This window comes from Rhinolophus sinicus, chromosome 3 (assembly GCF_057876585.1).
Source record: "Rhinolophus sinicus isolate RSI-liver-muscle chromosome 3, RSI-T2T, whole genome shotgun sequence".
Taxonomy (NCBI): domain Eukaryota; kingdom Metazoa; phylum Chordata; class Mammalia; order Chiroptera; family Rhinolophidae; genus Rhinolophus; species Rhinolophus sinicus.
Window position 1 is genome coordinate 183,420,037 of NC_142503.1, and position 27,483 is coordinate 183,447,519.

Consider the following 27,483-nt stretch of genomic DNA (forward strand, 5'->3'; position numbering starts at 1 on the left):
TCTCTAAACGTAACCCACACTAACAAGCATTTAACTTACTGTTGAAAATGACTATATTACAATAGTCTCCTTTACTGTTATAAGTATCTCCTAAGAAGAAGAAATCTTTGCGATAATATCCTTGAGTTCACACTACACATATCAATAAAAATAAACTTCAAAATTCACTTTTGTTGCTATTAGTTGATCAAATTAATCATTTGAAGATCTAAGGGTCATGGCAACACCATCTTAGTTTACAGAAAAATAAGCCTCTTATATTTTTCTTTTTAACTCATAATAATCTTCACAAGTTCATATTATTAGATGGCTGAAAAATTGTGGCAGGGTTCTTTTGGGAATGACAAAAGTCCACGGGGATGTTGAATACTCGTATTTTTAGGTTGATCCTAAGCAAAATTATTTTTTTGTTGAGGCATACGTAATTTACAAGTACATACAATAACATGTACAGTTCTCAAGTGTACAGTTGATGAGTTTTAGCAAAACTGTATTACCCTACCCCAGCCAAGGCTTAGAATATTTTCATCACCCAGAAAGTTTTCTCACTCACCACCCTTCCATAGACAACAACATATCTTATTATTTTTCTAGTGTAAAAATCTAGGAGTGAAACTGTCAGATCACAGGATAAATGTACAATTAACTTTATAGGAAATACGGACTAACTGTTTTCTAAAATAGTTGTCCCATTTTCTATTTGTACTAGTGAGATATGATAGTTTCGTACCAGTCAACCCATTGTATTGTCAACCTTTTTTTATTCTAGCCATTCTAATGAATGTAGAATAACTTTACTTTGTGTTACCCTCATTATGAATCATGGTGAGTATCTTTCCGTGTACTTATTAGCCACTTAAATATTTTCTTTTGTCAAGTGTCTATTCAAATATTTTACCCACTTTTTAAATTGGGTTGTCTTTTTATTACTGAGTGGTGATCCTGGATAAAATTTTTGGCCTAAATAAAATCAGTTTTTGTCCTAACTACCAACCCTCCCCCATCCCAGTTTATCCTCTCTTTCCCCTTTTTTTCTTCCCTTTCTAAGGAGAAATGGCTAATCTGAAACAAATTCATGCAAGATGTTCATTTATTCACTTATTCACAGGTATTTTACTGAACGCCATGAAAGTTAGAAGGATAAAACACAGCCTCTGCATTTAAAGAGGTTATAATCAAATTCAGGAGAAACGTGAATAAATAGCTATACTATAAGTTTAATGTAAAAAGAGCCATACGAGATATTTAGAGAATCAAAATACCATTTCTGGTAACCAGCAAAGGCCTCATTTAAGGAGGTGGGACTTAAGATGGGCTTCAGATGAGGGATAGAAGTGGCAACAGACGGAGATAGAGTTATGAGAAAAAGAACAAAAGGCAAGACTACAGGAAAGCACAGGATGTGTTCAAAGAACAAAATAAAAAGAAAGAAAGAAAAACATAATTTGGGCCAAAGGAGAGTGTCTAAAATGTGTATTGTGCTGAAATCATATTATGGGGAATGTGACCTGACTCAGCAGGTAAAGTGACCCACTGAAGGGCCACCATGGAAATATTGGTAATTGCTGCATAACCCCTTATAGTGTGTGGCCCTCTTCAGCTCAGCCCCATGCCTTCTTCACTTTGCCTTTGCCCACCCTCAGCCCTGATATTAGTCTTAGATACTCTGCCCCAGCCAGTGCACGGGGACTGCTCATCTGTACCTACTGGCTGTTTGGCAGGCACTGGACCTCCCTCAGCGGGGAGGGAAATTGAGCCCAAAGACCTACTCCGTGTGGAGTGCCTTGTCTTCCTTTCTGTGCTTGCTGAGCAGAGCCTTTGGAGCAGCTCTTGGAGAGGAAGGGGAACTCCTAGGGCTAGAAAACCGAGGACGTTTGTCTGCTAAGCTGCTCTCTGCTCACAGACTGAAATGAATGCAAAGACAAACAGACCTTTTGCAGTGCCCAACTTGGGCACCAAGCCAGACTCATGCCAAGGGAGCCGAATTGCTGAGGAAGCAACCAAAGCAGGTCGTCTTTCCTGAGTCACACAGCCAGGTCCTCAGAGGCGCAGCAAAAGAGAGGGCCTGTGACAATTTTCTGGAGTCTATGAGAGCTTCAAGGAAGGTCACAGAAGAATTGGAAGAGAAAGAACAATTACCTTCCTAGAATTGTGTGCATGCTGGCTTCTTGCTGAGAACAAGAGGATGGTCGACTTCAGCCCTGGGAATCTTCAGACCAGAGAAGTTATGTCAACAACTCAAGATAAATGATTCCCCCCAAAATCCAAATTTACTGATCAGTAGCACCAATATGAGAAAAACGATCAATACTTTAAGTCACAGCAATCTATGATGATAGGGTTACTTTTTGTAACTTTTGTAAACTGAGAAATTTTCAGAGCATTCCCCAACTAGGGGTCTGACTGGGTGGGAGAGAGGTGATGGAGTTATCGCAAAGATCCTCAAAGTCATATAAACCTTTGCAATTCTTCAATTGACTAAAAGTACTATCATCCGGCCTCAAACGATCATGCCTTTGACATCAGGGAATTCAGTCTGAGTAAATGTTTTCGTATCTATGCCAAGCCGAAAAGTAAACTAGGATGACTAATTATCTCTAAAAAGAATAATTCACAAATCCATTAACTGTTTCTTATAACATTGTTTTGCTAAAGTTAATTGTTTTAGGTAAGGGCTTCGTACCATGATCAACACTGATAGAACATAAAAGAATATTTTCTGAGTCTGAATCCTAGGAAAACAATGTGTACAAAATGTTCTAAACCATATAAATTCTGAACAGTTTTATTAACTAAGCACCACTCTTCAGCAGGACCCTTCACAGTTATGAATCTTCAGAAGAAAAAACAAGTGGGAGCATAATTTTTTCTTTGCAAACTTTAAGTATAAATAAGTCTATTTTTCAGTGAGTACCTACTAGACTCAGTGCTAAACATTTTTATTTAAATTATTTTATTTCATCCTATGAACCCCAAAGAATTCTGACGTCTCCAACACTACTCCTCTTATAATTTCTGGTGATTTCACCCATATCAAGTCTCAATTATTTGTGTGATGAGAAAGAGAAATGAGATTACATGGGGCCAAATAGATGAGGCAAAAATCATGTGTACTCTGTTCTCTAGTAAGTTTTTTTCATGACTCTACAATGAACTAAAAGACGCTGCCAATGGGCTACCTGATAGGAAAGCTAAATCAACCTGGGATTACATTTTTCAATAAATCTCCCACAAATATAAACAAAAGAAGCTATTTTCAATTCTTTCCAAGTAAATATGGATGAGTACTAAATTCTCTGACTCTCCTGGGAGTTTTACTCTTACAACAGGTGGAAGGAAATAAGGTAGCTAAGGGTTTCCATTCTGACACACTATCTCTGCCACGTCTCTGCAATCCATTTTGTTAATTACTTTCTGCTCTGAGTCTAAAAGAAGTAAACACTCTTTATAAAAAAGTGGACCCTTTCTCACCGGTAGCATTGAGGCTGATCCTTTTGTCACTATGATGATGGTCATTTTGCGTGTGTGTAGGGGATGGGGAGGAAGGGAGAGGATTTCACATTGAGGAGGATAGATGTCTGTTTCAGCACCTGACTTGCAATAAATTGCCATCATTTCCTCTCTCTACTGTGTGGAGGAGCTCTGACCTTACTGAATTACAATCTACAGGTCGTTTTTCATTGCAAGATCCATTATGCTGAGACAGGAAACTCCATGAGATTTCATAGGTTATAGAAGCTATGGGTGTAAAAAAAAAAAGTGTAATTATGTAAATTCAAGAGGGTGAAAAAAACGGGATAACAGTGATAGCTGAGTTACAAAGCAATTTTGTTTGTACACAAAGACTTCAAGAAAAGGTTGGTAATTTATGATCATGTGAATCTTTAGACAACCTTATTACTAACAGCAGCCATTTTTGAGCATTAGTTATGTGCTAGGTTCTTTACATATAATCTATCACCTTAAGCCTTTTTAACCATTCAGTAGTTGGTCTTTATTATCCCTACTTAACAAATGAGAAAATTGAGATGCAGAGATAGCACCTAAGTCCCCCAGGTCACCTGGCCATAAGTGGTGGTGTTAAAATGTGGAACCAGCACTGACTCAGAAACACCGTCTCCTCTTACACACCACATCAACCCCTTTCACGTATGACTATTCTTGCACCTGTTGTAATTCTCCAACTTTGCTAGATCACTTTATTAAATTTCTACTTGAAATCATCCAGTTCTTTATCATCTTGGTCAAAAGAAAGTTAGTCCTCACAGCCTTCAAAGACCTATGCCATTTGTCCCCCACCCACAACCCAGTACCTCTGATCCCATCTCCTACTTCTTTCCTCCTCTACTCCAACCACACTGAACAGGTCCCCCCAGGCATGTTCTCACCTTACAGGTTGTGCACTAGCTGTTCTCTCGACCTAGAAGACTCTTCCCCCAGATATCCAGGGGCGTTGCTCCTTCACCTCCTTCAAGTTTTGCTTAAATGTAAGCTTCTCATTGAAGTCTTCCCCGAATTCCCAATTTAAATTTGCAAACTGGCCACCACTCTTCATCCTGCTTTATTTTTCTCCGTGATGCTTATTATCACCCGACATGCTAGACATTCTAGACATTTACTTACTTGCCCACTCTCTGTCTCCCTCTGCTGGTAGGTAATACAGTAGGAGAAGGGATTTTTGTCTATTTTTCCCACTGTTGTAACCCTTACACAATGTCTCTCACATCACAAAAACTCATTCAATATTTGATGAATGATGAATTTCAACCCAAAATAATAGACGAGGATAGAATAGTTTCACTTTTCTAGTCATCAAGTTTGTCTTGGCATTAAAGTTACAATAATAACACCTCTTTCCTTCTAAGTCATACATATGAGCAACTTGCAAATTCATGTTTCAATTCAATCCTCATGTGAGCAAAGTAAAGACATTTACTTGTGGGCACTGACAGCTTTGAAATATCTTAAAATAGAAGATATAATTTTGAAACATGTTAATTACCGACTCACATCATAGAAGCATAAACAGTTTACATGAAATGGCATTGAGTTGGACGACCTCCTTCCTCCTCTTTGTTGCTTTTGGACCATTATCCCTCCCTCCTCCTTAAAAACCCTCCTCAACTTTGACGCTCATGCCATCAGACATTACCACCCAGATATCTTTTTAGGTTATCCATGAACTCCAAAGTAATTTTGTCTCATTTCTTGAAGATTTCAGCTACTGATCTGCTGTTACTGACTTCTCTAGCACTACCCCTCTCATAATTTTTGGTGATTTCAATATCCATATAGATCATCTTTCCTGTACTGTGACCTACCTTCACTCCTCCAATAAACTTTCCCTCCACTCTACCTCCAAACTTCACTTCCTTGACCACACTTTAGGCCCGTCATTACTACTGACTACAAACCCTCCATAATCTCAGTCGCAAACATCCTGCTGTCTTTCTATCTCTTTCCCTCTAATACGTTAATTCCTTCCATTCTTTTGTCCCACTAGGATCTACAATCCATTAGTAATATTGTACTATTTCTCACCTCTCTCATATCCTCCGTTGCTTTCTGAAGCAGTTTAAATTCATGGTCTATCATTATAAACACTGACATATACCCATAGCCAACTAACCACCTTGCCCCTCTTTCTTATAATCTTATAAGGTTTTTTTCTTTCCGAGAAAAACCCTACTTTGGTTAAATCCAACAAGCCACCTGCTATGGACCTGGACTTTTGCATATGGCAAGTGATTTCACTTTAAATCATTCGCCACAAGTGGGCCCTAAGTGCTACACAGCAGTAACATCCCATTTTCCTATTCACTCTCCCACTCTGCGGCATGAATACGTCATAACGGCTCCCTTCTCCTCAATTCTTTTTGTCCTTTTCCCTCATTCTCACACCCAGTTGATCACCTTGACTTCCATTTCATCAAGCATGAAATTGATCAGAAGAGTATTCCCGTCACCACATCTCTTCATCTTCCTGCGTCTATGTCCACATCCTCTGTCTCCTCCCCTATGTTTTAAGTCACTTTTGAAGGCTGTCCCCTTCACCAGATCCTGCAACCCATGCCCACTCAGCAATTCAAGGGCATTTCTTTAGCAATGCTCACCTTTCTGTCCTATACCTATATTTTCCTCTTTACAGAGGATCCTCCATCAGCATTTAAACATGCTGTAGTTTCTGCCATCTTGAAACAGTATTTCTTGAACCTGTAGATGAAAAGATACGTAAAATACACATCAATCAGCTGCAAAACCTAGGTCTATCTGGATCCTGATTCCAATGAGACAACGACCTTGCCTCTCTAGCGATACTGAATGAATATTTGATGACTTTAAAGAGTTACTATTTTCAGGTGATCTTTTATCTTAAAGAGATTCTTCATCTTTTAGAGCCATATATAGAATTATAATTTTAAAAATTCCTTCCACTCCATATTTACTTCTGACTTATTTATTTGTGTCCTTTTGCAACAAGACATCATAAAAGAGTTGGCTACAATTCTAATTCCTCTTCCCCAATCTCTGTTATGCTCAGCCCAATCAGGTTTTCACCTCCCCTCATGCCAGTGAACTGTGGAACCAGTGACTTCCACAGTTGCTAAATCAAATGGCCAATTCTTAGTTTTTTTATCTCAGAAGCTGTTTGACTCAGTGGATGACTCCTATCTCTTTGGAGAATCTTCTTTTTTTTGGCTTCCAAGATACCACGCTTTCTTGGTTTTCCTCCTTACCTCTGATTGCTCCTTCCCAGTCTCCTTTTCCAGTTCTCCTTCTTCTTCCTGACCTCTTAATGTTAGAGTGCCCCCAGGCTCCATCTTTGGTCTTCTTTTTATCTCTCTCTTCATTCACTTCCTTGGTGATCTCATCCACTCCTATGGCTTTGCATAATACCCATGATATCCAAATAGAAATCTCCTATCCAGACAACTCATCCGAATTCCAGACTTATGACATATTGCCTACGTGACAATGTCACCTGGATGTCTAATAGGCATCTCAAACTTGATCTGTCCGAAACTGAAACCCTGCTCATTCCCGCCAAACCTGCCTTGCTTGCAGCCTTTCCATCTCAGGAAATGGCAACTCCCTTCTTCTAGTTACAGACCACAAATCATGGAGTCATTCTTGGCTTCTCTCTTTCTTTCATATCCTATCTCCAATCCATCAGAAAATCCCATTGGCTCTACCTTTTAAATCTACACAAATTCCAAACATTCTCAGCATCTCCAATGCCACCACTTTGGTCCAAGGCACCATCCTCTCTATCCTTGTTTCCGCCCTTTGTTCTCTTTGGTTTCCTTTCAAAACAATAGCCAGATTGATTCTTTTTAAACAAGTCAGATTGGCTTTTGATCCCACTCTGATGAAAAGACAAAGTACTCTTGATTGCCTACAGACACGATCTGGTTCCCCATTACCTCCCTGTCTTCTTCTCTCACAATTCCTACAACCCCACCCCCACCCCCACCCCACTGTCTCAGTTCCAGCCACACTGGCCTTCTTGCTTGTTCAAAACTACCAGGTACACCCTCATATCAGGGCCTTTGCACTGGATGGGATCTGCCTGCAATGCTCTTCCCCAGACACTGACATGGCTCTCTTGCTCACCTCCTTCAGACCTTCGCTCAACGATCTCCTCAGTAAGGCCTTCTTTGACACCCTCCCTCATCTATAATTGTGACTTCATGTCTGGGCTCTTCCTTTCCTCTTCTCTGTCTTCCTTTTCCCCATGGTACTCATAGTCATCATCTAACATACCATGAGTTTCACTTTTTTTAAATTCTCCTTCTCTCCCCACTAGAATGTAAGCATGAGCAGAACAGGAATTTCTGCATGTTAATAGTTTACTGCCATAGCTCTAGCATCTAGAATTGTAACTAAGACATAGGAAGCAATGAATACATACTTACTGATTAAATACGTATCATGGTTTAAAATTCTTGTAAACAAATAAACGAGCTCTTTGTCTTGAACTTACAGCTTTTAAGCCCTTAAGTTATTTTTAATTCAGTATTAATAAAGTAACTAAACTGGCTTTTAAGCAGTAAATACATTTTCTTTCTGCTCTTACCTGCATTTCACCTACCAATTTACATCTACACATTTTTAATGGATTGGCCTCTACACAGTGACCTCTAGAAAAACCCACACTCATTGCAAGCAAATATAAAAAACACTTGCAATTGCTACTGAACGACTGGCAAGGCAATCAGTGCTTATTTAATTTGCAACTGAATTCATCAAAGATTAACCTTAAATAAGAATCAGTGACAAAATATCTCACACAGAATGGAAATTGTTCCAATGTGTGGAGATGCTACTGTACATAATTGCTTCTGAGGCAAAATTTTCCTTCCTATAACATCAAATATCAGTTGGCTCTTTTTCATTTCCTGGCTTCACAAAATTTGGTGATATTCTTGCCTTGCATATAACCCCGAAGGACTCACTCTTTCCTGTTAGTTTCAGGTCCTGTTAGTTTCATTAGACACTTAACCTGAGATGGTTCCCATGATCTAAACAATTAGACTTCCAACTGTCTGGGAGGTTTCACTCAGTTGCATTCTGTTTTGTGAGTAAATACTTGCTAGAGACAAATTCTTGTCACATTTAGTGCCTATCACTTAATTAACTCTTTGTGGAAAGTGCCAGAGTCAGTAAGAGAGAGGGAGGCCCTTCCAGCTTGTAGGTTTCCATCCATATGGCTACATTCACAAATGAATTCAGATCCCTTAACTGCTGATAGCTACTCTCCAGGTCCTTTTCACTCTACAAACAAATTTTTTTAATTTAACTAAAAAATGAAGGTACACTATTGGAAAACTCTGGATTCAAAGTGATCAGATAAAAATTTAGATGAATGAGAAAAGATGCAGCTTCAAATAACTTAAAATGATCCCTGCCTTATTGAAGTTTGGGGTTTCTTCAGACTGAGGTTCTCTTTCTCCATCGATTCCAGAGTTGAGAGACTGTCTAGTGTTGCTCAGCATTTAACAAGTGTTTGTTCTAAGTTCCTGCACAGTTCTATGTGCTAAATGAAGTAGTGATTGGAAGTTAAAGATGATGCATTAAGCAGAAGCTTTTATCTCCTCTGTCTCCTGAGATCCCCCTAAAAATATGGAAAAGGAATTTTTACTATACATAAATCTACAAGGACAAAGGGGACAGGTTAGGGCACATCTATAGTACAGAAAGCTACAGAATCCTCAGAGGAAAAAGGCAGAGGAGAAGGAAGGTGAAACTTAGAGTATCCACAGGGAACGTACAGGCAGAGGCAGCTGCCTTGTCCTGTAGAACTTCTAAGGGGAATGTCATTGAGAGGTGCTGGGTGTGGCATGTGGCAAGAGTTAGACATGGGACTAGAAACAAAAGGATTTATTGAAGGTCTATTGCTGGAAATGTTAACCCTCTACCCCATTCAGGCAAAATACCAGCAGCCAAGTACACCCCCTCTAGGCTGGAGATTTGAGTCTAGACTGAAAAGTTCTACAATGAAAAAGACCTCCACACTGGCATTTTAGGGACCAATAGCATGATGGCCAGCTCCCTACACAGCTGTCCTAAAGCAAAGTTTGCCAGTGGACAAGCTCCCAATTACATTTTCAATGCCTCACTCTTAAGTAGGAACGTGCCACCGAGGATCACCAGCCAATGAATGCTTCTGACATGAAAGAGCTAAACCAAGGTAAACAGATATGGAGGGAGGAATGAGACTAGACGAACCAAAGACATTACAGAGAACAGAAAAGAACCTTCACCAAAGCAATTCGTGACCTGAGATAAATCTGAGAAGAAATTTCATCCTTATAACTGTAACAATACTGGTAATAGCTAATATTTATTGAGAACACACTATCAGTTACTGTTCAACAAACCCAAGACAAGGAAACTGGGGCACAAAAAGATTAAGTGACTTATAGTAAGTGCTGAAGCTGGGATTCAAGTTCAGATAGTCTGAATTTAATGGGACGGAGGTTGCAGGGCTGCTTGAAAAGGTGAAGGGATTAAGAAGTACAAATTGGCAGTTACAAAATAGTCAAAGGGATGTAAAGTACAGCATAGGGAATATAGTCAATAATATTGTAGTAACTATGTATGGGGCCAGGTGGGTACTGGCCTCACTTCATAAGTTATATAAGTGTCTAACCACTGTGCTGTACACCTGAGGCTAATATAATATCGAATGTCAACTGTAATTGAAAAATAAAAAAATTATTAAAATAAACATAAATAAAATAAAAGCCATGCTCCTAAACAATATGTACACTTCCTCAAATATGCTACCAAAAAGGAAAACAAGAAAGCTCTCTTTAAAATGTATTTCTGAATCTGAACCATAGGTATTCAGCACCTTCTGTCTTCTAAGCACCAGTCTTGGTGCGAAAAATATGGCAATGAACAGAACAGGCAGAGTCCTAGTTCTCATCAAGCTAAATTAAAATTCAAAGCTAGGCACAAAAAGACAAATACTGCGTGATGTCACTTACACATAGGAACTGAAAAGCTTGAACTCTTAGTAACAGAAAATAGAATGGTGGTTGCCAGGGACTGGGAGATGGGGAAAATAGGGAGATGTTGGTCAAGGGGTAATGTTTCAGTTACAGAGGATCAGTAAGTTTGGATGATCTAAGGTATGAGTATAGTACAGTGACTATAGTTAATAATACTATATTATGTACTGGAAATGTGCTAAAAGAGTAGGTCTTAAATGTTCTTACCTCACACAACAATGATATCTATGTGAGGTGATGAATATGTGAATTAGCTCAATTATAGTAATCATTTCACAACATACATATATCAAACATCGCATTGTACACCATATATGGACACATACAGTTTTTATTTGTCAGTTATACCTTAATAACATTGGGAAATTTTATAATTAATTATTTTTTTCAAAATTCAATAGAAGAGATAGAAGATACAGTCAAGGAATTCTACCAGAAGACTCAAGGAAAATAACATGAGAAATTTATATGAAAAGATGGAGATATGTCAGATGGATTCAGGTTCCTTTCACACTTACTAGGAAATGCAGAGAGGAAACAAAGAAAATGAAAGGCCTAAGTTATTCTGGAAATAATACCAAAAATTTTCCTAGAGTTGAACACAGGTCTCCAGAGTGAAGGCCCCTTCACCACTAGTGACCAGGATAATAAATGGAAAAAAGATGCATAACAAGGCACACCTTTATGGAATCTCATACCAGGGACAAAGAGAAGGCCATATAATCATTTCACAATATTCACATGTATCAAAATCACCACATTGTATACCTTAAACTTAATAGGTTATAAGGTAATTATATCTCAATAAAGCTGGACAAGAAAGAGAAGGCCTTGAAAGCTATCAGAGAGTAGAAACAAGTCAATGACAAAAAGACAACAACCTAAATCACTCATTCTTCCCAAAGCAACACTGGGTGTTAGAATTCAATCAAGCCTTGAGAATTCTGAAGAAATGTGACTTACAATGTAAAGTTAATAGCCAGGTAAAGTAAGGGTAGGAAAAAACAAGTCACTCTTAGACTTGCAAGGACTCAGAAAGCTTTTCTAAGTCCTCATATAGCTTTTCTAAGAAAATGTGTTCCAGTGAATTTAAGGAGAAAATCAAGAAAGAAGACAACACAGGATTCAGAAAGAGACTCCCACTGGGGAGAAGGGAGATACTCTTCTAAGAAGCTTGAACTTCAATCTGTAGATGTTGGAGGAACCATGGGATCCAATTTTTAGAAAGAACTTTCTGTCCTAAATCTGAAGGTGGGATTAGCGGAATTTCTGGGAGACCAGCCAGGAAGTTTTTATAAAACTCATGTGAAATATAATTCAGACCTAAACTAAGGTGGTAGTGATGAGAAACATGAGACTGTAGACGTATAAACAGCTCAGCTGACATCTAATGCAGGGGTCTTAGCCCAATTGCATTCTGCTGTAAATATTGCTGGTGATGGCAAGAGAGACCCTATGAGGATACAAGCCCTGGAAGAGGTGGACACAATTCAGGCAATAAAGAAATAACGAGTAGGTTTGGAGGGAAGAACCATTCCATTGGGATATTTTGAGCAGAGAGGCAGTGCTGCATCCATTGGGAAGAATCCAGGAGCTCCTACCTTCCTTTCTGATAACATCCAGACTATCTGATTAAAACTGCAGATCTCTGCAAGGGAGGTTAAATCAAAAAAAAAAAAAAAATGGAAAAAGAACAATTGTTCCACGTACTGGACTCCGTAAGTGCCGAAGTAGAATGAGTGGAACAGCCTGCGTCAGGAGAGAGCAGCACTTCACCAGCACTTTAGGGGCAGTAGGCTTAATGGGTACTTAGAGCTACATCAAGTGGATGATGCCAGTGGGGAGTAAGATGGCTCCAGATACATTGTAATTCGGGCAGTCGGTGACCTGAGGCCCCTGAGACGAGGCTGGAGAGGAAGGCAAGGGCCAGCTCTGTCGGCATTGAAGGGCACGGTAAGCAGACTAGATGTTACTCATGGTACATGAGGAGTCACTGCAAGGTTTTGAGCAGGACAGTGACCTTACTCAACCTATTTTATGACTGTTCTGGCTGCTGTATGGAGAATGGATTGGGAGAGATTAAGGGTGGACCAGAAATCTACTGTAGCAAGAGAAGACAGTTAGCTTGAAGGAGAGAGCTTACATTGGACATGCAAATACATAGATTCAGGAGTCTTTCAAAATTTAAATCCACAGGACTTCTGATAGATTAAGTGGACGAGGAGCAGATTGAAGTGGGGGTGAGAAGATAAAAAACTAAATTGGGGATGGACCTGTTAAGTTAGAGACATGTGGGGCATCCAGGTGAAGATGTCACTTAAGCAACTGGATAGACAAGTCAAGACCTGGGCTGGAGCTGCATTTGCTGGGTTCCTTGCTTCTTACGTGAGCTCAATAAACTCCAAATTAAGGCAAGGAGAGAATTAACATTCACTGAACCCATATTATATACCAAGGACCCATGATGTTACAGATGTTTCTGTCACAAGATTTAGACACATTTTTCAATACCTGCTTTCTCCGTGCTTGCATTAGGACCCAACTAGAGGCCAGCTGGGGTGCGCTCATTGCAGACACACAGACGAATCATAGAATTAATTCCTCCCTCCCAAATTCCAAAATGAGTCCCTGGAGGGTTAATGCACCTGGATCTGAGTTCACAGACTCCAGAGCTCTGTAGATAAGGGGTAGAGAAAAGCTTCCAGGACACTGATTCTAAGAACTCTAAACCCAGGTTATAGTTATGGCTCCCTCCTTGTTTCCCTGAGTCCTTAGACACAACATGCCTTGTTTCTTTGTCTTAACTTTAGTATCCACCTGCTTCATAAAAATGTTGAGAATTGAGATGAGATACTGAACTACGTAGAAGGCCTCTTAGATAATGCAGATTCCTGGGCCGCACCATCAGAGATTATAATTCAGTTGACCTGGGGTGTAGTTCAGGAGTTGCCAGTTTTCACCAGATATCTGCCTCAATGATATCCCCACCATTAGATCACCATGGCAGTTTTTAAATTAGACACCAAATTCCTTGATACTCCGCCTGCTGAGAGGTGGGTTCTGTGTCCCCTGCCCTTGAATCTACCAGCTCTCCTGAAACGCGCTCTCTCCAGATGCTTCTTCTCAGGATGCTCCCACTCAGAACCTGGCTGTCATGATGGGAGAAACGCAAGGCACATAGAGAGGCCACATCATCAGTCCCAGCTGAGCTCAGCTTTGCATCGTTTCAGTCCTGGCACCAGACTGAATGCAAGTGAAGGAGCCTGCAGATAATCCAGCCCCCAGCCTTCACGTGTCCCCAGCTGAGCCCCAGACATCACAGTGCAGAGACAAGCCATCCTCGCCAGGCCCTGCTCAACACCCTGACCCACAAAAGCTATACTGATCATGAAAGGTTGTCGTTTGATGCCACTTAGTTTTGGGATGTTTTATCACACAGTAACTGGAAAGGTTACTAACATGTTTTCCCAAGAAATATCTATTAAAATGCAAACACATTACTTGGAAGGACAAACTCAGATGAACACACACAATCAGTGTATCTAACACTGACATGAAAGTGTCACTGGATAAAGAGACACATAAGTTGCTTCCAGAAAACTGGAGGCAGAAAGATGGTCATACCCCGAAGACAGCAGGACTAAAAGAGGAAGAGATGCGTCAAAGGACAGATGAGGCAGGAGAGCAAAGTTCAGCTTCATTTACTTCACGAATGCACTGAAGATTGGCTCCAACATCCCTCAACTCTCTCACTAACTGCAAAGTTGTTTATTTATGCCAGTTTCCCACAATATATCCTTAATATTAAAAATAACCTAGGAATAGTATAGTAACAAGCGCCAAGGGTAATTCTTACCACCAGTTTAGTTTGGGAAATGCTGAATTATACAATTTTTAAATTGAATACAAAACAAAATAGCAAACGTGGCACCCTTCCCTGAGAATTATAGTCTGTGGTGAGAATGAGGTTAATAAACAAGCTTCATGTTTATAAAAATTGAGTAGCCAGTTCTAGAAGCCTTTAACCTAAGAATATAAATCCCAGTGGTGGCCGGATGGCTCAGTTGGTTGGAGCGCGAGCTCTCAACAACAAGGTTGCTGGTTCAATTCCCACATGGGATGGTGGGCTGCACCCCTGGCAGCTAAAGATAGAAAATGGCAACTGGAATTGGAGCTGAGCTGTGCCCTCCACAACTAGAGTGAAGGACACTGGAACTGATGGGCTCTGGAGAAACATACTGTTCCCCAATATTTCTGGACATTGGAACTGATGGGCTCTGGAGAAACATACTGTTCCCCAATATTTCCCAATAAAACTAAAAAAAAAAAGGTAAACCCCAGCTAAATCCAATTACAATGGTAATGAGGAAGAAGTTGCAAATATTGGAATTTGCTCGCTAATCAGACACTACTAATTTTATTAAATATTTTAATTTTAAAATTAAATTATATATTAAATTTTTGAATTGTAGAAAAATTATAAAATGCATAAAAATATAAGGAATATTTAGCATATATTTTAATCGATAAAATATAAAATGAGAGCTATCAGGTTAAATATGCATGGTCTTATTCAAACATTATTCAATGCAATTAGAAATGATGGAACAAGATATGTAACCTGGCCACTCTGGGACTGAGAAAAGAACTAGCAATGTCACACGGAAAGTCTTGAATTAACTAACTAGTAACTTTAGTAACTAACAGTAATGTCTACATCGTCCTCTGCCTCACCACTTTCCCCATTGTTTTCAGAAGTGACCTGAATCTCATTTGAGACTGTGAATGTAAATACCGGAGTTTCCTTCCAGGAACACATTTACAGCCTTCTAAAGAAACTGTGGGGAGGCTGTTCTGGGTCATGAATTCACCACAGAACTGGTATGACTCTCAATGCATCATTCGGAGAAGCTTTCAGGATACTGGTATTGACCCCTATCAGTGAGCAGTTTACTAATCCCCAAACCCTTGTCCTCACAGAGACTGACAGCAATTTGGGCCCCTTTGAGCCTATTTCTCTGGCTTCCTGAAACTCTTTACTGACTCCAAGAGTTTGTATGGATTGCAATGGATAAAATAAACGACGTGCTAAACTATTATCAGTATTGATGGATCCTGGAGTGCCAAGCAATAAAAGTGGGAATCCCTTGTAACCTATCAATTTAGGAACCTAGTAGAAATCAATTTAGCCACCCTTCCTTAGATGGATGGCTGTATATAAAAAACTCAGAGTGCATATTCAAGAGCAGAAAGGAGCATACATCTCTCTGTTAATGTCAGGCCTGTTTGACTTTCTGGCCAGGAACTAGAAGGCTCTGGCTGCTTACCACCTCCCTGCGTCACTCTGCTCTCTCCCTCCCAGGGACGTTTCTCATACCAGTGTTACCACCCTGCCGCCCAAGGGCCTGGAGCCCCTGAGGGAACTGATAGCAAGAAACACTTGGACACTCAAGAAACTTCCGCTTTCCTTGAGTTTCCTTCACCTCACACGGGCTGACCTCTCTTATCCGAGCCACTGCTGCGCTTTTAAGAATCAGAAGAAAACCAGAGGGTAAGTGGCAGGTGCCTGGAATAAGGAACAAAGGCCTTGGTGGGAGTTAAATTAATTTCTGGGCTTGGGGAAGAAGTTTTGTGGTTAACCAGGTAGAAAGAACTGGAAGCATCCCTAAGAAACATGAAATCCATGGGACACAAAGATTGCAGACTCCACGTGGTTGCAGATGAGAAATAAGGCCAAAGTCAATGGATCACAGTAGGGAAGGAAGGAGAACAGGAGATGACACAGGAGAGACGGAAATGACCAGATCGTGTAGAATCTTATAGAGAGATTACACTATATGGTTTCTGACCTCGAGATTCCACACACATTAGATGCCACAATATGTGAGGACTAACTTAAAAACAGAAGCAACTGGGTTACCTGGTCAATTCAGGCTTTTCCCGTGTCACTTACTGGCGACACGTTTGTGGGTTTTGGAGTCAGCTGGGTTTGTACGCCACCTGTGCCACTTCCTAGTTGTGTTATCCCAGCCTACTTCCTTAACTTTCCTGCGCCTCTGTCAATGGAAATCATAAGGCTGTCATTCATAGATGTTTTGACAAGATTCAATGAGAAACTGCATAGAAAAGACCTATCATAATGACCTGGAATATTATAAGCTCTCAATGTGTTGTTATTTTATGATTAAGCTGCGTGCAGGGCTGCAAAGGAGAGATGGCCTTCTTTCTTTCTCTATGCTTTCTCTGAATCTCGTCTTCACCTACCCTTAACTCTGCATTATTTCCCCCTTTGTGTCTCATGCAATCCCATTCTCCTACAGCCACCTTCACTTGTCACTTACTCTCTCAGTTTCTATATAATATCTACTGGTTGACTGTCTGCACTCATACTTGCAGTCAGAAATAATTGGGATCTAGTGGGGGGTGATGGGTCAGCAGAAGCAAACAGGAAGTTGAATAGCTGTGCCAGGAAGACAAATACTGGCATCACACCGACAGAAAACTAGGGGTGGGTTCTGGAGATGGTGATAGCAGGCTCTATACTGACGCCATGTGGCCTAGAGTGGGAAAGGACTAGGATGGGTGAAAGGCTAAAATGGGCTTCAAGGGCAGAGTCCAGATTTCTTGCTAATCTCCAAACAGGTTGGAAGAGGCAGTCCATTGGGCATTTAAACCAGAGCCCAGTAGATGAATCAACATCTGCTCAGCAGCTGCAGCAAGCTAAATAATCCCTTTTGATTATTTGTGCAGTGCTAACAAAAAATTAAATCTTCCATGAGCATGCCTGCATAATGTCCATTTATTCATTTGTTAAGAAACTATTTGTCGAGCACCTACTATGTGCCTGGCCCTGTTTTATCTACAGCAATGAATAGGATGGAGAAGAGCCTTCTTGCATTTTGTTTACATTCTACTAGGGGGAGTCAGAAAATAAACAAGCAAACAAATATGAGATATCAGATAGTGCTATGAAGGAAATACACACAGGACAGGACAATTTATTTAAGGCTATCCCCTCTGAGAAAGGGACATTTGAGTTCAAACTGAATAACGAGTAAAAGCAGTCATGAATTTTTCAGGCGAAAGGGAACATGGGGTTCTAAAGCTCTGAATAGAAATAATAACAATAAGCAACACATATATGGCATTAACAATGTAAGAGCTTTAAAAAAGATAAACTCGCCTCATCCTTTAATAACCCTATATGAAATAGATACTTTCATGATACCATCTTTAAAATGGGATAAACTGAGTTTTCTAGACCCGCCCAAGGTGAAAGAGCTAGTACATAGCAGAGCCAGGTCCTAACCTAGGCAGACCGGCTCCAGCACCCAGGCTTTTTTTCCTCACTATTGCTCTTGAACTGGTTGCAGATGAGAAAGAAATAAGGGCCCACGTCACTGGGCCGCAGCAGGGAAGGAGAGGGTAATAGGAACTGACTAGAGGGACGGGCCTGACCAGGTCACGGACAATCTTGTAGAATCACATAGACCATAGTAAGTATTCTGCATGTGTCGCTAAGTGTTGTGGGGACCATTAGCGGGTTTTCAGCAAGGGGTGAGTTATTTCTGTTGCCTTGCAGAATCCTCGAGTCCTTAATGTGTAATGAAAGCAGTATTCGGAGACTGCGTCAGAGAAAATCTGTGAATGCTGTGAACGGCCCCTTCTCTCAGGAATATGAAGAGGATCTGGGTGACGGCAGTGCTGGGTACAAGGAAAACTCCAAGTTCCAGGATACCCACAGCAACTCTCACTATCACGTCTTCTTTGAAGAACAAGAAGATGAGATCATTGGTTTCGGCCAGGAGCTCAAAAACCCCCAGGAAGAGACCCTACAGGCCTTCGATAACCATTATGACTACACTGTGTGTGGGGGCAACGAAGACATGGTGTGTACCCCGAAATCCGACGAGTTCAACCCCTGTGAAGATATCATGGGCTACAGGTTCCTGAGAATTGTGGTGTGGTTTGTTAGTCTGCTGGCTCTCTTGGGCAACGTCTTCGTCCTGCTCATCCTGCTCACCAGCCACTACAGACTGACCGTCCCACGCTTCCTCATGTGCAACTTGGCCTTTGCCGATTTCTGCATGGGGATGTACCTGCTGCTCATCGCCTCCGTCGACCTCTACACTCAGTCTGAGTACTACAACCACGCCATCGACTGGCAGACAGGCCCTGGCTGCAACACAGCAGGCTTCTTCACCGTTTTTGCCAGCGAGCTGTCGGTGTACACACTGACGGTCATCACCCTGGAGCGCTGGTACGCCATCACCTTCGCCATGCGCCTGGACCGGAAAATCCGCCTCAGGCATGCATACGCCATCATGGTCGGGGGCTGGGTTTGCTGCTTCCTGCTCGCCCTGCTCCCTTTGGTGGGAATAAGCAGCTATGCCAAGGTGAGCATCTGCCTGCCCATGGACACTGAGACCCCTCTGGCCCTGGCTTATATTATCCTTGTTCTGTTGCTCAACATAGTCGCCTTCGTCATCGTCTGCTCCTGTTACGTGAAGATCTACATCACAGTCCGCAACCCCCAGTACAACCCGGGGGACAAAGACACCAAAATTGCCAAAAGAATGGCTGTGTTGATCTTCACTGACTTCATGTGCATGGCCCCAATCTCATTTTATGCTCTGTCAGCACTTATGAACAAGCCTCTTATCACAGTTACCAACTCCAAAATCTTGCTGGTTCTCTTCTATCCACTTAACTCCTGTGCCAATCCATTCCTGTATGCGATTTTCACCAAGGCCTTCCAGAGGGATGTATTTATCCTGCTCAGTAAGTTTGGCATCTGTAAACGCCAGGCTCAGGCATACCGGGGCCAAAGGGTTTCTACAAAGAACAGCACTGGTATTCAGGTCCAAAGGGTTACCCAGGACATGAGGCAAAATCTCCCCAACCTGCAGGATGACTACGAACTGCTTGAAAACTCCCATCTTACCAGAAATAAGCAGGGCCAAGGCTCAAAAGAGTATAAGCAAACTGTTTTGTAAGCTGACCCTACACTACTCACAGTGGTAGGGCAACTTATAAGAAGCTAGTTTCTTAAACATACATTCCAACCCCATGACACACACAAGACAGCTGACCTAACTCTTGTGCAGGTGACATTTCATGGGGCAAGAGTTCATCTCTAGAAAGGGACTAGCATTAACCTAATCATCACCCCCAAGAAGGAAGAGAGGCAACCAACATGTCTGAATTCCAGGTAATATCAAAATAATCTATACTTTCTGGAAGACTTGCTCGATGCTAAGTGCAGAAATGACATTTTGTAAGATGCTCAATGAATATCCACTGAGCTATGTCAACAGTGAGCTTCTCATTTTTATATAGTATTTCATACTAAAGATTCAGCAAATGGCAAATGCTATTATTACCTTGGTTGGTGGCCACAAGATAAAATCGGCCACATGGCTCAGTCCAACTTGATGTTCCCCGATACAACCACAGAGAGTTTGAGATGCTGGAAACTGAAAAGTCAAACAGGATATCATGCAAGGGATGGCTATTATGAGGCATGAAGGAGGTTTTTTGAGACTCTACAACTATTAATCATCTCTTCCCAAGGATATAAATGATGTGACCCAATTGTTATGTATTGCTCAGAAAAACTGGCAAGATTTCAGCTTATGTAGCCAAACTAAGAATTGTTCTTCTTGGCTAGTCTCATAGCATAAAAGACATGAACCTGAGAAATATTTCTGAGTAGCAACAAGTGGAAATTACGAACAGAGTACACTAAATCACCCATTGATTACTAACGCAGGTTGGACACCAGGTAACTTTGGGCAAATCACTGGGCCTTAGGAGTGTGTCGAAATGAAGTCGCTTGATTGCCTCTTCAGTTTTAACACCCTATGTACATCCCTGCCCCTTAAAACATATGTTTCCACGATAAAGAGAAAGAAAAGTATTAAGGAAGAAAAATCTGTTTTTCCTGTCTTGTAGGGCTGCCATCTCCTTCTGTTTGGAATCTAGACATATGACCCAGGACATTTTTTCTTTGTTTCATTTTCAGTTGTGATGCACCAAAAATTCTATTGAGTGACCACATTGGGATGGATCTAAATCACTCATCTAATTACTAGATCTACACAGCTATAATTATCAGATGAAAAACAGATTTGTATTCATATCATAGAATAAAAGGTACCTTTGGAAATTTTGCTTATTTGGAGTTACCACTTCACTATGCAGATTCACTTGAATACATTTACCTATTCTTCAGTGATTGATTTCTTTACTTAGCTATTTCCATCCCACAATACAATACTAAAGCTATCAAGAGAGGTTCCTTCTCTCCGAAACTATCTGTTCTTTCCAACCTTGTTGATCACTGAATATAAAATTTCTATTCTCCAACAGAGCTCCCTTACTTGAAATGGTGAGGATCTTTCTCTATAGATGTACTCTCCTAGGTATCCGTCAAGACAGCCCCTTAATTTCATCCCAAGCAAATATGGTATTTTCTTCTCATGTTCGTGAACCACACCATGACTTAAATCACACCATGAATTAAAAGCTTTTGTTGTTTTAAATCTGCGGAGTGGGGTTGGTGGGCCCAGTGGGCTCCCAGAGAGGGTACCCCCGACTCGCCTGGAATCTCCCCATAGCTATACCCATCCCTGATTATCACTGAGACTTGGATGTCTTAATAGAAATATACATACCTAAAATCATGACTTATCCACCGGTTCACTTGTAACTAATGAAATTAAACAAACGTGTTACCTTTTGACAAGTGGTTTCTCACCTGAGACATTTTGAAATATCACATTCTGATACATAATGTGTTTTATCTTGAGTAGTTGAAATAATGCTTTGGAAACAGTCCTAGGAAAGTAATTTCAACAGAATTGTTACTAAAATTTGCATTTACAACATGAAATAAAGTTTCGTCCCAGGAAATGACTGTGCTGAGTCCTAGAGTATTGATTTTTGTAATTTGTGAGCTTCTTTTAGGGTTACCATTATATGTGTTAAAACTGAAAAAAGGAAAAACAATTGGCAGGTTTCTTAATAAATCCATATTAATAAATTATTAACTATCAATAACTTCAATATAACATTGTATCTTGATTACAGATGGTCTTTATGTGAAGAACACTTATATTGAATTATGATACATTGACAAGCAGTGATGGCTAAGGGAAAAAATATGATTAGTATTGACACTAGGAATTTAAATAGCACCCTAATGAAGATAATGAATCTACAAGACCTGGTCAGAGTCCTCTTTATTTGGTGGCTTTCAACCATCTGAAGATAGACCTAAGTCAGTGAGGACAAATGTCTTCCAGCCAGTTGCAATAAATAGTACAAAATTTATGTCCTAAAGTTTATATATGTTGCTCAAAGGAGTGTCTCACAAAACACTCTCAGACTTTATTGACCCTTGGCTTATGGATAATCTACTGCATATCAGAAGCTGCCAATTAGAAGAAGAGTGTATATTACAGGGCAACACCCTAAGTGGCAATAAGGTAAATGTGAGGACAAAAAGATGAAAACTGTAATCACGAGAATTCAAAACAACAGTGGTTTGGGAACAAATACTCTTACCTTCTTGATGTCTTTGGAGATAGATGTTTTGTAACACAGTAGAGTGATTCTTATTGGTTCTGACTACCTAAAGGGACAAGAAAAACTTGTTGGTTGCAATGCACTCTGTTTTAAAAGATACAAAATTCTATCTCAAAGTGGTAGACTGAGTCCCAGCATCTACCAACCCACTTCTTTCAAATTCCACTGAAATGACAATGAAGAAGTATAAAATGGGATGCAGCCAAAACTACACTGTGAACAGGAAGAAAGGCACCAACAAAATACCAAAGCCTTTGATAGCCTTCTGAAAGACGGAATTTCTACGGCCTTGAGTTGATGGATAAGTTAGGGTGGAGAAGGCTGCAGCCTAGAACACGTGCACAGAATAAGGCTGCAGCTGTGAAGGGATGTGTTCTTCTCTGCAGTCCCAGAGAGACCCCAAGCCTGAAGGTCACAGGGCTGAGGGGCTAATTAGGATAATTAACGGCAAGTCCATCTCACTTGGCCCCACCCATCCCCTCTCACTCCATTCAGTCAGAACAACTGACGCAGTCAGTGTTTGCTCCAGGCTACAATCGAGAAACTGATCCTAAAGAAAGTGAGTAACGCAGAGGGTGCCAAAAAATGTATACACATTTTAAGGAAGGAAAAAAGTGTATTAAAAGTGTAATACTCAATATATACCCATAACCAAAGATGAACACAAGTCACGTTTGCTGCTCAAGATGTGCTCAAAGTGGTTCCCATCAGCGTAATTTTAATACAGATTTTTCCTTTCTTAACATGTACACATTTTTTTGGCACCCTCTGTAGGTATAATTAGGGCTAAATTCCTGGTCTGCAGCAGAGGGCAGGGGGCAGGGAACTCAGCCCACTTTCCTACTTCCTGCCCTCACATCATAAAATGAAGCACGAACATTGACACAGAGCCATCACCATCAGTCAGAGAAAGGTGTCTGGGGGGGTGGGGGGGAAAGACATACACCGTCTACTGACAATAACCATCCTCGTCCTTCATTCAAAAATATAAATGAACCACAAGAATTACCAGATAGTTGAGGAAAATGAACTGACCATGAACAGCACACAAAAAGGACAAAACTGAACAAACAGAACATTTCCCCGGGGCAGGGGCGAAACAGATTGTTTGGAAACAAGTATTATTTTTTAAATTTTAATTAGTAACATCAGAGAAATTTGAGAAAATACTGGGCCCCAAAGCAATGGGAAGCTACTATTTTTAAAAAGTAACAATCAAAAATGAGATGGCATTTTGGCAAATTTAAAATAGAATACCAAAGCAAGAGCTTTAATAGAAGGACTGGGAGTTAAAAGTAGAATAAGAAATGGAAGTTTGTTTCCAAGGTTACAAAGTCAACCAACTTAAAAAGTTAAAATTAATACCAGTAAAAAAAAAAAAAAACTAAGCTGGGAGCTAGGAGATAAAGTGAAGTCAATGAGTTTCCTAATCATCACTACATGCAGCCAAAAGATATATTGTCTAAATATGGATAGTTCAAATAACAGGTACATAAGGATATAACAGAATTACAGTAATAATCCCGAAGGACTAAAAGCAGAGAATGACTAAAAGTGGTTTCCTCTGGAGATTGGGACTAGGGATTGAGTGGTGCTGTGGACTGAATTGTGTCTCCCTTAAATTCATATGTTGATGTCCTAACCTCTAATGTGACCGTATTTGGAGATAGGGCCTTTATGGAGATAATTAGGTTAAACGAGGTCATGAGGGTGGGGCCCTAATCCCACAGGACTGTGTCCTTCTAAGAAGAGAGAGAGACACCAGAGTCTCTCTCTCTCTCTCTCTCTCTCTCTCTCTCTCTCTCTCTCTCTCTCTCTCCATATATGCACAGAGAAACAGTCATGTGAAGATACAACAAGAAGGTAGCCGTCTGCAAGCCGGGAAGAGGGCTCTTACCAGAAACTGAATCTGTCAGCACCTCAGTCTTGGACTTCTGGCCTCTAGAAACCTGAGAAAATACATTTCTGTTGTTTAAACCACCCAGTCTGTGGTATTTTGTTATAGCAGCCCAGGCAGACTAACATAGATGGAGACTTTTCCAATGGTACTCTTTTGTACTGCTGATTTTGTTTATCATGTGCATACATTTTCAAGACATTTGAATGGAAATTATTATAATCATATTAGGCTTTAAGATAGTTAACAATTTAAAATGTGGCATTTAAAGAAAGGTGCAGGGGCCAGCCCGGTGGCTCAGGCGGTTAGAGCTCCATGCTCCTAACTCCAAAGGCTGCTGGTTCGATTCCCACAAAGGTCAGTGGGCTTTCAACCACAAGGTTGCCGGTTCAACTCCTGGAGTCCCGCAAGGGATGGTGGGCTCTGCCCCCTGCAACTAAAATTGAACACGGCACCTTGAGCTGAGCTGCCGCTGAGCTCTCGGATGGCTCAGTTGGTTGGAGCGTGTTCTCTCAACCACAAGGTTGCTGGTTCGACTCCCGCAAAGGGATGGTGGGCTGCGCCCCCTGAAGCTAGCAACGGCTACTAGACCTGGAGCTGAGCTGTACCCTCCGCAACTAAGACTGAATGGACAACAACTTGAAGCTGAACGGCACCCACCCTCCACAACTAAGATTGAAAGGACAACAGCTTGACTTGTAAAAAAGTCCTGGAAGTACACACTGTTCCCCAATAAAGTCCTGTTCCCCTTCCCCAATAAAATCTTAAAAAAAAAAAAAAAAAGAAAAGAAAAGAAAGGTGCAGAATGACTTATTTTACTAGATAGTTGACTTTCACGTCTGTAGAGTAGTAAGAGAGGGAGGCAGATATCACACTGCAGGTGACTTTTACAATAATTTAGCCATTATGAAATTTATATTTTTAGAATGTAATAAATCTAAGCCAATGAGTTTTAATGTGCTTACTTTGCAACAACATCTGGTAAGCTAAATACAAAGAAAATAAAACCCCTTTATAATGTATTCTATTGGACAACCTAATCATTTTAAATCAGAATTTTTGTTTCCTATATGTGCATTGCTCTAGGTTGCATAAGGGAAATTAAGCAACTAATTGTTATCTGTCATACAAATTTAGTAAATAAAAAGTAAAGCTTTGAACAAAGTAGGGAAATCAAGATTGTATAAACAACTTTAATTCCATCACCCATTTAGTATAATTTTGGAATCTGTTTTGGGAATTTGAGAATATGTGGGGATATTCTGTTTCCTTTCATGAAGTATTTTACATGGAAAGATAGTAGGAAAATGGTGGCCAATTGTTATTTGATAGCATACAATAAAAGGTTTAATTGTATCTCAGTCCTGTGCCTCCCAGTCTCAAAAAAAACACAACATGGGTCCTTGTAAGCCATGTTGGGGGATTAGAGTCACAACACACTATAGAAATAGTTCAGTTATATGGAAACCATGTAATATGTATTAATAATTCATCATAATGGGAACTAAGCAAGAGATTCTAATCATGAAGAAATTTATAATCAAAAACATCACTACAGGGGCCGGTCCGGTGGCTCAGGAGGTTGGAGCTCCATGCTCCTGACTCCGAAGGCTGCCGGTTCGAGTCCCGCATGGGCCGGTGTGCTCTCAACCACAAAGGTTGCCAGTTCAATTCCTGGAGTCCCGCAAGGGATGGTGGGCTCTGCCCCCTGCAACTAAGATTGAACACGGCACCTTGAGCTGAGCTGCCTCCCGGATGGCTCAGTTGGTTGGAGCGTGTCCTCTCAACCACAAGGTTGCCGGCTCGACTCCGCAAGGGATGGTGGGCTGCGCACCCTGCAGCTGGAAACTGCAACTGGACCTGGAGCTGAGCTGCGCCCTCTACAACTAAGACTGAAAGAACAACAACTTGACTTGGAGAAATGTCCTGGAAGTACACACTGTTCCCCCAGTAAGAGTCCTGTTCCCCTTCCCCAATAAAATCTAAAAAAAAAAAAAAAAAAAAAAATCACTACAAATCTGCCCATTAGATGGGAAATATTTTGACAAAAGCCTATTTATAACTTACTCCTGTGCCTCAGTTCTTTTTCTCCACAGGCATCATAAGGACAAATTCCAAGGGGAGTTGCAAAAAAGTATGAAAGAGCCTCAATTCTCTCAGAGGATTTTCAAGTTTCTCAACAAGGGCCATATTAAACATATGAGGTAAAAGTTTGAGAAAAGCAAGACAAGTATAGTGGCATCTCTGGTCCTTTTTACTAAATCCCATGCTCAAATCTTATTACATTCCACCTCAGTTCCCCAGACAGTATGTAGACAAAGCTTCTGAAATGATAGTGGACAAATTTAGATAGTGTCAGCATAGATAGTGGCAAATGATTTGTGGCTCTGTGGGAATATAGGACTCATCGGATTTATTATTAATAGCAAATAGAACCATTTCACTCTATTTGCTCTCAGATAGTTCTCTGGTTTCTCAAAATGTTCCTTAAGCACTCTGACAGAGGACTAGGGAAGTATTAATAGCTTCAACAAATGTTGGAGACATGAGATACCCTGACCAAGCAGTGCCACTGTCCAGATGAAAGAGGAGACGCCTGACATCATACCTGTTTTCACCATCTGTAGGCCAATCCCGGAGAAAGGGAAAAAGTGAGCACACACCTCTGGCACTCACAAGTCTTCCCAGACAGCCAAGTTGCTACTTGATTTCATTTTAATTAGTGCAGTTGAGCCACTAGTGGGAACAGTACTTGGAGGAAGTTAAAATATTTTCTTCTAGATCTTTGGACATCAGAAACATGGTGGCTATCTGTCACCATATACCAAAATTAACTCAAAAATGCATCCAAGACCTAAACATAAGACCTGAAACAATAAATTGCATAGAAGAAAGCACAGGTACCAAATTTATGGACTTTGGGTTCAGAGAGGATTTTATGAATTTGACCTCAAAGGCAAGGGAAGTAAAAGCCAAAATAAACGAATGGGACTATATATCAAACTAAAAAGCTTCTGCACAGCAAAAGAAACCATCAACAAAACAAAGAGGCAACCAACTGAATGGGAAAAGATATTTGCAAACAGCACCTCCGGTAAAGGGCTAATATCCAAAATATATAAACAACTCATACAACTCAACGACAAAAAAATTAACAATCCAATTGAAAATGGGCAGAGGACCTGAAACAGACACTTATCCGAAGAAGACATACAAATGGCCAAGAAATACATTTTTTAAATGTTCAACTTTACTATCTAGAATAAAATGACCACACGACCCAGCAATCCCTCTTCTGGGTATCAACCCAAAAAATCTAAAAACATTTATCTGTAAAGATATATGTAACCCTATGTTCACTGCAACATTATTCCCAGTGGCCAAGACATGGAAACAACAAAAGTGTCCTTCAATACATGATTGAATAAAGAAAATGCGGTACATATGTACAATGGAATATTACTCGGCCAAAAGAAAAGA

The 27,483-nt window shown here is 40.5% G+C and overlaps 1 protein-coding gene across 1 annotated transcript in view; it reads left to right on the forward strand.

Annotated features, from left to right (window-relative positions):
• The window catches only part of TSHR (thyroid stimulating hormone receptor), a 102,966-nt gene extending 81,331 nt beyond the window's left edge, over window positions 1-21,635 (forward strand). The window contains exons 9-10 of the mRNA XM_019731093.3: window positions 15,880-16,068; window positions 18,100-21,635. Of these exons, the coding sequence (XP_019586652.2) occupies window positions 15,880-16,068; window positions 18,100-19,513 (1,603 nt within the window). The 3' untranslated portion in view covers window positions 19,514-21,635. The remainder of the gene's footprint in view (window positions 1-15,879; window positions 16,069-18,099) is intronic.
• The last annotated feature ends 5,848 nt before the right edge of the window (window positions 21,636-27,483 follow it).